The following is a 10,219-nucleotide window of genomic DNA, read 5'->3' as shown; positions in this document are numbered from 1 at the left end:
CACACACACACACACACACACACACACACCCCTTTGGCGTAACAAAGGTTCAAGTGTTCTACTGGACTGCCCAGACCATTACTGACAAAACCAAGCACAAAAAATTAAACAAAGGACAGAGAAAGAAGGGGATGGAACATGGAGCATAAAATGAAATGGGAAACTCTAAATATAAATTGCAGGAAGGAGTTTTATATGTACATATATACTGTACGTAGAGAGTGTGGAATGAAGGAGATAGCAGCACAGAGAAAAGCTTATTCCCCCTCCTTCATGTGACCTTAAGTGACAAGACTTCCACTTTTTAGCTCTCTTATTCTCTCAGTCACACACAATGGGACATGGGAGGCCAGGCTTTGATGTTGGCACAATAATCTCAGTCCCCGGAGAACGTTAGATAGAGAAGACGGAGCAAAGGATAGCCCTGAAGGTAGTACAGAAATACACAAGTTGGTGTGTGTGTGTGGACTGTAGACTGACTCAAATGATGGAGGCAGGCACGCACAGACCCAGATAATGACCCATCTGCCAGTAATCACTTTTAAGGTCAAGGTATGCAACAGCATTTCCTTTTTCCATTTAATGGAGCCCATTTAGCATGCATATATACAATTACCTCATTCCAAAACCTTGTGAGCTGCATACGTCGGCAGCATTTTAGGGCATCGCAGACACATTTTAGACAAAGGCTGTTACAAATATCGGCTAGTTAATTAAGATACCTAATTTTATCCAAAGGTAGCAGCAGGTGATCTCATAATGCACTGTGAAAAAATAATTTTGAAATGGTGGATAAGGCGAAATGTTATTTGTAGATTAGTATTTTATTCAGTACTGAAAAATGCTGATAAAAATTTGTCTGTGTAATGAAAAATGCATTATTTTACATGCAATGAATGCATTTATGTTTGTTTCATATGTATTTATCATTGTTATCAGTTTGGTACATTTAATATATCAGGTGATAATTTAAAACAGTTGTAGCAAAATATATTACATTTTTATGTTTTTGTTATATTAGTTATATTTCAGCCTAACAAATATGTTAAACTGCACTAATTTAACATCACCGTTTCAGTCAATAATTTCGGCCTTTCAAAATCATTTCAGCTGAAACCAAAAATGCATTTTTTATTTATTTTATTGCAGTTTCAGATGAAATTGATTTAATTATTATTGTTTTTTTTGTGCTGTTTCAACCAAATATTTAATATTTTTGGGTGCTAAAATTTCAATGCATCTTTAATTTTTATGCTTTTAAGATCATAGGATGAAATTTATTAAGAAAGCTTTTAGCTCAGCAACATACTAACATTGAGTCTCCCACATGGAGCGCTATTTGTGATTTGCTTGTCTAAATTGGTCACTAGTGAGGTCCCATGATGCTTAGATTCCTGCCTTAGAAGCCAACTGACTATCTAGGGACTTGCTAGGTTTTGGAACAGAGCTAAAACACCAATAGAGCAAAAGAAAACCAACAAATCAACATTTCCAAAATTAGACTTTTATTGGTCATTTGGGCTGCAATGGGTCATAATATCAACAAGTAATTGCAAACAGAGCCCACAGAACTCAGGACAGCCATCGTTCATTAAAAAGCTGTTAATCATCTTATGGCTGAGCCTCATGAGTTGACTGGCCTCGTAATTCCATCCTGCTCTTTTAATTGGCCCTCTCTGACGGCATCCAGTGATACACACACGCGCACACACACCAACACAGTTCTCTAACAGGCAGAGACGGTTATGATGAGGGCTTCGGTCCACCTTTACAGTTTAGTTCAAACATGAAGATCCCGAAGGACCGTGCATTTAGGAGTATGGCCTCGAACATCTGCTTATCCATGAGAGTGGCCCAGGGGAGAAGACAATGGAAATGCAGAACGCAGCAGAGAAGAACAAAGGAAGCGGAAGGTCAACATGGAATCCTTGACGAAGGACGTCAAGCCATGAAGTCAAAGAACGAGCAAATGGAAGGTCATTAACTGGGCCAAAAGGCCAAACCAAAAAGGAATGTTACGCATTACGAAAGGGGAGGAATGAAAGCAACGGGTATCTGGACCAAACTTCTCTCACTTATTCGCTTTAGTCTCCATTGAGGTGGGCATTTCTTTATTTGTGTGTAAATAAATTTCAGAAAGACTGTTTTATACGGAAAAGATAAAAACATGCAAAAATCCTTTTGTCTGTAGTCCAAATTATACATATACAAGTTCTTCACGCCCTGTTCTTCTTCGTAGACTACATCAAAAGAGGAGAAACAAAACAAAAAACTATGTACACACCATTTAATTTACAGTGGAGTAAAAAAATGAAAGAATACCAGGCATTAAAGAATACCAGGATGACTAAGGCAGATGACATTTGAAAAAAAATAACTAAACAAAAACAGAATGATTTCATTTGCAACATACTAAATCACTTCAAAAAAAAAAAAAAACTGCAGAGAGAGAGAAAAATAAATGAACAAAACAAAAAGTTCTGCTACCAAATAATAACGCTCGTCTCCCATTTTGCAACCGGCTGCATAAGTTAACGTTTTGGTGGAAAAATGGTGAAAATATATATGCAAAAAAAGAAAACGCATCAAAAACGAGAAACTGAAATCTATTTTCTAGCATACTGTACAAAGCTGTTCTCTGTCTAGACGCTCTCACTCTTCCAAAGTCTTTGTTTTGATACGTGACGTGAACGAACAGCGTGACGGTGAGAAACGCAAACAGCATCAACGTTATAAACAGGCTCACGACAAAAAAACACTCCAAAACTCTGAGCCACCAAAGCCATTGAACAGAAAAACAACATCATCAGATCAAATGAACAAAGACCGAAAAAGAAAGGAAAATGTAAAACCAAAACAAAAAAAAATGTACAAAAAGGCACGTAATATCCCAGTGCTTCTGTACTGTGAGATTCAAGTGTAACTTAGCATTCATTTAACGTTCTTTAAGCGTTCCTTCATATGTTTCATACCGTTGAACCTTCAAACGTAGGGCGAAAAATCCTGGACTGAACCAAAACTAGGCAGATTTCCTTCATTAGACCCCCTCCGTCTACAACAGAGGGCCTCAGAGAGACCAGGTTTTGTTGCCATGGTGATCTTCCTTCCACTTTCTTGTCTCTTCGTTTCTCAGTCTTCATTCTGTCTCTCTAGGGTATATTGGTTTCTTCATTGTTTTGATTCTGCACACTGTCCACGTCCCGCGATTAAAAAAAAAGTGCCACACTGTTTTTTTGATGTTTTTTCTTTTAATTTTCCTCCTCCTCCGGATCCTCCTCTTTCTGTGGTCCAGCGGTGATGGCGTAAGCTAGTCGTCGTTGCCTCCGTACATGTCGGCGAGTTTGCGGAAGCGAGGGCCCCAGTCGTTGAGGTAGTCATAGTCCTGGTCGCCCCCGCTGCTGGAGGAGTGAAGGGAGCTGAGCGATCCGGCCGTGGAGCCGCTGCCCTCGTAGTCGAACACCAGCAGGGAGTCATACGGAGGGGCCGTGGGATCGGTGTCGGCTGCCTTTAGACCCTGGGGGAACATGACGAGAACGGATGTGGTTTTAAAATAGACACATTTCAAACGCTGTCTATTAAAACCATTTAAATTACTCATTTGGTATTGCTGTTTAAGCACAGAGGGGGATGGGATGGAGAAAAAGAAGTAGGAACAAAAGAGGAGGAGGGGAGATGGGAGATGGGAGGAGAGGGAAGCAGAGAAGGATTGGGGTCGCCGTGCAAACAGATGCTGGGCTCTGGAACAGGCTAAAGCGTTTATTTATAAGCGGCTGCATTCTGGAAACGGCACAGCTAAGCACAGTCTGAGCTCGCGCAATTAAACAATGAAACACTGAACGCTCTGTCAGCGCACTGGATGAGAAACAACTAAAGTGAGAAGAGGAAGGAAGGAAGGAGGAAGGAGCGACAATACAACTGAAACCCATTAAGTAAAAGTGTGTGCGTCCTATTTCACACTGTTCTGTACCGTTTTGTAATATATGTGGGCAGGTGAATCTGAAAATTTGAATGAACACAAAGACTGTGTACCGACCATTTCCTAGTCTATTCAAAATGAAAAATTGTGGCTGCAGCTAATGTACGTTTTTTTTTTTTAAACCTCGTTAGAAGTTCCTCTGAAGTTTAATCTTTGAACCTTCTCATGATCAAAATGAAGTTATTAGAATACGGTACTTTTCTAACTTTATAAATGCTTATTTATTAACCACTACTCTCATTTTATTTTATTTTATGCATTTTTTTTTTTTGTGGCGTGCGCTTATTTGTATGTCTTGTCTGTAATAATTATAATAACTATACAAAATATAAAAAAATACAAGCAAAGTGTGCAAATACTGAATTATGTACTTAGCCAAAAAAGCCAATGTGTTGAACACGCAACGGTCATAACAGTCACTTTTCTTACAAAGCTAACAATTATAAAGCCATTTCCTTCCAATTGCAAACGAGTAGTACTAAGTGCAGCATTTCGGACACAAATTTAGATGCGAAACGTCACACACAAACTTTCTGTAGACAAAAACGTATGTACAACATTTATGGGCATGGACAAATTCAAATTTGATTTGCATGTGCCCAGCCGATTTTGGTAGTGAATCGAACGCCCAAGTGTACATTCAATTTGAATGTTTAAAATACCCCTAGTGGCCAAAAATGTGGTCTAGGTAGGCAGCTCACTTGGTTTTCAGAGCCTTCCATACTGTATAAATAAAGTTCTATTCTTGGCATAACACTGTCCAGGCAGAGTGCTAACACAGACTAAACACTGTATAGACGTTCAGTTGACATAATTCTGAATCCCGAAGTCACTTGTCCAAACAAATCTTTCTACAGACATAAAACAGCTATAAACCAAACTCGTAAGTGAAAATTTTTGTTGGAATGCTAAAAAACAGAAAAAAATCCTAACTGCCAGGTTTCTTTAAAACACAGTTTGGTCAAACAGATTGGCAAATGCTGCCGTCTACAAAGCCTGCCTGTCTTTTAATCGAGGCTGATTACATTTAGCAGTAATGTTTAATTCATTACCTGATTTAAGCAGTTTCTTGCTAATCTCACACTGCTTTGAGCGCAGTCACATTGCTTAGAGCCTGTGAGGTCTGCATATGTGCGTGGGAGGGCACACATTCACAGACTTTAGCATGAGATATTGAATCCCTGAGCCTGGCTAATGATCAACAAAACTAAAAGGACCATGGTCCAATTAACCAATCAATCACCATTAAGTCTTATCACTGGTGCCATCGAGCCATTTTATATGGCGCGACTTCGGAAGAGCGGACGCATGGCGTACCTCGTGGATGAACTCTCCTATGTCTCCGGGATGGGGTGCGGCCGAGCGGATGGGATAGTTGGGCTCGGAGTGCATTGGTCGCTCGTCCAGCCGGCGGATTCCGACGGGCTTGATCATGTCTGGCTCCAGAGTATCGGGCTGCTGCAGCTGGCTCAGATCATAGTCCTGAAGAATCACAGATAGAGGGAAGAGACAATCACAAATAGGGTTAGAGGTCTGCTCATAGCCTTTGGTTTTCTGGAAACAACAAAGAACGTTCTGACCTTAGAAATTTAATTTAAGTTTGCTTTGTTGCATATGGAGGACATTCATGTGGGTTTTCTTTTCAGAAGTTAGCTTCCTCGTTGAAAATGTCAGAATGCTGGTCTTTTTTATTTATTCTAAAGTTATTTATTTAATTATTATTTACTTGTTTGTTTCTTTTAGGTAAGCAAGTAGTTAAAATGAGTATAAAATAGTTTTTGTATAAAACAGTCAAACTCTTTCCCAAAAGTATTCTTTGATTTCTGATACATACATATACCTTGTGCAGTTGGGCTGCTGTTTTCAAGAATTAGTTGAAAAAGAAAATGCCAATAAAAATAACCATAGTTGAAGATTAAAACAACATAAATGGATATGAAAGGAGGTGAGAATATACCTGCCTTTTACAAGATTTGTTTAAAAGATGACACATGTCTGTAAGTACTCATTGTTTATGGAGTATTACTTAGAAAATGCTAGAACACTAAACCATGTGCAAGATGTAAAAGCAGGTGGAAAAAACACAGCGTACCCCAGGCTTAAGTACTTTACTAATGTTTTTTTTTTAGATTTAATGTTTTAATGAAAATCTAAAAATGCCAAATGGTTCCTGTGGGAGTTAGTTCATATCGTTAACTCATAAAAACCAAAGAAAAGTCTCCAAACTGATAAAATACAAAACTGAGTGTTTTGTGTGTGTGTGTGTGTGTGTGTCAGTTGTGCAAAAACGACCTAGGTTACGTATGTAACCCAGGTTCCCTGAAGGGAACGAGAGCTGCGTCAAAACGCATATGGGAACGCCATCAGCGTTTTGACGCAGCCCGACGTTGCTGGAAGGGAACTAAAGTTTGGCTCAAATGCAAATCTGTGAGTCTCACACATACTCACACCACCAGGCAAAGCAGGAACTGTTTCATCAATTTAAATTTAGTCACTTTATAATCAGCATTACTTGCAAAATGAATGTTGAAAATTAGTCATCAAGATTTTAAACTGCACCACACAGCTCAAATTAAAATCGTGAACATCTAATGACTGGTTAAAATTAAACTTTTAAAAATGTTTTTATTAAACGAGCTAGATTGTCACGAGTAATTCTGAGCTGGAATAACTGTATGCCCAGCAGCAGCAGCAATAGAGTGAGTGCATGTACCTGGTCTTCCTCTCCACCGCCCTCCTCATCGTATTTGAGTATGTTGTCTCGCACATCGTCCTCTGGATCGATCAGCAGCTGCTTGGCCTGTCTCTCTTTATCCCGTCTCTTCATCCACATCACGAACATCAACACCAGCACTGCAGAGAGAGAAAGAAAGTGAGACATAGATCAATATAAAACGAGCAAAATGACTTGAGATCAGACAGTTAAAGGTGCAGTGTGTATTTTTTAGCACCACAAACCGAAATCGATGTTTCGCTAAGTGCTGCCCCCCTCAGTTACTGTTGCTTGCTCAGACAAGCTATATTATCGTGTAATTTTTAAATAAAATGAGCTCATTAGATAGTAAAAATTTGATTCTATTATTCTGTGATATTATTCATGTCAAAGTATTTCATCTGCTGTTTTTTAAGGTTACTGGTAAATTATGTAAGTAAAGTTATTTAGAACTGCAGAGGCTGCGAAACTGAGTTAATCACAAGCTGTTTCCATCCATATTGCAAATTTAATTTAACAAAAAAACAGGTTTTACATCCCATGTGCTTGAGAGAACAAAACTGTCACTTTCACTGAAGTTTGAGCAAAACAGAAATGGAAGTTGTGGCTATTGGGAAAACTACTGTGGCTCTTTTATTAAATGTAATAAATTACTTTAGAGAGCAGAGACAAAACATTCCGAAAAATGCTGTCGCTAGTGAATGACGACAGAAGCCTCATTTTTTAAGGGGCGACGGTGTGTCAAACTGTTTTGTAAGGTGACAGTAGCCAATCGTTTTGACGACTGGCTTTGGCTACAGTGTTTCTTGAAGACCAGAGACAAATTTATGAAATGATATTGGTCTGAAGTGAATTATTCAATCACATGACTCTAAGCACACGAGGCACAATGCATTTCCATCATAGTTTGTTTATGTCTTCTTGCTGAATAAAACATTCATTCACCTCAAGAGAGTTACACGTTTTTTGTTGTTGTTGTTTCACATTTTAGAAATTGGATTTACCTCTTGGTATTTCCATCCAACATTTTATTAAATAAAATATTAAATATTAAATAAAAATCCATTAATGAAAGCCCGGCTACAGTCAACCCGAAAAGAGAAATGCATTGATTTTAATTCAACAGATAACATTGGTGTAAGTGAACAGAACTGTTTCTGTCCTTTCTACAATAGCCTCACTATAAAATCTTTTGTGACTCTATCGCCTCTACAACCAAAAGCAGATCACATGTGCCCGGCAGAAATGTGACCAACTGATAAGAACTCCACTGCCTGGAAGAAACAATCTCTGTCTAGTGTATCTTACCCAGCAGAATGATGATGCAGATAAGTATGGCGATGATGGCTCCGGTGCCCAGCCCAGCTGCCATGATGCGTTCCATGTCCACGCAGTCGCCGTGATGATCACACTGGCACACTTTGATGCGCAGGTAGGTGGTGTTGGACATGGGCAGGTTACCCGAGTCCGTGATGCTGATGGGCAGCTCGTATATCCCGCTTTCCAGGTAACTAATCTTCAGACTTAACTGAGCATGATCGCCTACAAACCAACCACAAAACACATGAGATAAAGTCTGGCAAGAAGAATTAAGTTATTGTTAATCCCAGAGAAATCTTTTCCATGTGGCGTACCACTGATTCGAGTCAGAGTCCAGTTCCTGCGGATGTCAGAGGGTCGGTTGGGCAATTCGAAAGCATAGGGTCCAGCGTTGGGGTTGATATCTCCATCTACGGCTGTGATATTGATGGCATTGGGTTCGGGGCGCTCGCACACTTCCGTTTCTTGAGGGAAGACTCGAGGTGCGTTATCGTTTATGTCCAGCAGGTAGATCTGCAGAGTGCCTGTCCCACTCGCAGGGGGGACACCTGTCGATGGACAGAAGGAAAAAGGGGAAGTCAATACAAGCATAAGCTGTGTCCCAATTCAGAGGCTGCGTCCTTTGAAGGCTGCATTTGAAGACCAAATGCGTCACCAGTTCCAAACCAATTTGAAGACTCCATCAAATGCAGTCTCAGAATGCGTCCTTTGTTTCCCAGGCCATGAAGGATACAACAGATGGATCATTCATGGCCCAGACTATTGCAAGATTCAATGTACGACAGGATTTGAGAGAAAATGTTGGATTACATTGTAAGCATTGCGTTTCAACAATCAAATATCAAACAAAACTTTAAAGTTTTGTTAACAAAATTTTAAAGCGGTTTAAATGTTGACATATCTTAGCAAAATATGATTTTATAGATTTATACATTATGTACAGTACATAAGTGGACCAAGGTGAACAAATTTACAACTTTTAAATCCAGTAGAAACATTAACGCCACTCATCAACGGCAGCTGTCACAGGCTAGGCCGTCCCATTTAACAACACTCAGTTTTACCTTTGTGGTCTCTGAAGTCAATAAATAGTTGATGACTAATTTTAAAAGTTGATTTTTAAAACGTCAAAACACTATTTTCAACATGTATCCTACAAAATGTATCCTACACGACAAGTTGAGGCTAGAAGGGATACAGATACTGATTTTAAGAGATTTTGGTTCAAAAGACTTTGCCACAGTGTAGGCTGATTAGTTAGCAAGTTGTCTTTTTTAACTGTCCATTTAATTTATTTTTATTTTATTTTTTCTTCCTGTCTATCCGACGAGATTTATACGAGCAATATGCATCATGACCGTGAAGGGTTTGTGGCTGTGACATCTGAGCCCAACACTAATAGTTGAAAACTGACGATACAGACGGACTACAGCAGTAAACGACTTTAGACTCCTCTCTTCTGGGTTGCTGGGCATGCTAACTCGTTTATAAACCATAATGCAGTGTCTATAAGATCCAATCAAGCTGCCCACGTCCATGAAATATCTGCGAACAAGAGCCCCAGCACAGACTGGACCATCACTACTTAGAGCTTAGAGCTTAGTTTCTGTTTCAACAAGAGTAAAAAGACCTTTCGACTTCACTGATCTTTAAACAAAGAACAAGAGACGGGCAGTGCAGTGCGGCAGGCTGATGGAGCGGCGGCTTTCTGTTCTACTTCTGGCATTCACAGCACATTTTTAATCTGTTCCAGCCCTGAAAACCCCTAACTCAAGTACAACTAAGTATCCCTAATTTATTGGATCAGGTGTGCGAATCAGCACTGAACTAAATGCGAAAAGGAAAAGGAAGCCCTGCTACTTGCACACAAAGATTCAACTGAACTGAGACAGGAATTCGCGAAGAATGTTAAGCTAGCGTTGTGTATTTGCACACTCTGTCTGCATTATTTTAGCACTTGATTCAACATAATAATTCAAAAAATTAATTAGCTAGTCAAACTGTAGTAACTTTGTTGTATATTCGCTGTTCAAACCATGTTGGTTCAACAATATAGAACTGTTGATACTAACGTCACAAAGGTAATGGAGTAATAACTGCTATTAAAGAATCACTTTGAGATCGAATTAATGGCAGATTATTGCTGTAAATAATAAACTTGACATCTAAGTACTATGCTAATTTTGTTTTGTATTGTTTTCATTTATTTA

General features: G+C 39.2%; 1 protein-coding gene across 1 annotated transcript in view; it reads right to left on the bottom strand.

Annotated features, from left to right (window-relative positions):
• Positions 1-1,483: 1,483 nt before the first annotated feature.
• LOC306880652 (cadherin-2-like) overlaps positions 1,484-10,219 on the bottom strand; it is a 49,233-nt gene continuing 40,497 nt past the window's right edge. Inside the window, exons 12-16 of the mRNA XM_079434331.1 lie at positions 8,324-8,557; positions 7,998-8,231; positions 6,690-6,829; positions 5,294-5,458; positions 1,484-3,514 (exon numbers count right to left, since the gene is read on the bottom strand). Coding sequence (XP_079290457.1) covers positions 3,308-3,514; positions 5,294-5,458; positions 6,690-6,829; positions 7,998-8,231; positions 8,324-8,557 — 980 coding nt within the window. The 3' untranslated portion in view covers positions 1,484-3,307. The remainder of the gene's footprint in view (positions 3,515-5,293; positions 5,459-6,689; positions 6,830-7,997; positions 8,232-8,323; positions 8,558-10,219) is intronic.

The sequence above is a fragment of the Barbus barbus genome (assembly GCF_936440315.1).
Source record: "Barbus barbus genome assembly, chromosome: 14".
NCBI classification, from domain to species: Eukaryota; Metazoa; Chordata; class Actinopteri; order Cypriniformes; family Cyprinidae; genus Barbus; species Barbus barbus.
The sequence above is the reverse complement of the archived record's forward strand: the minus strand, read 5'-3'. Positions and strand labels throughout refer to the sequence as shown.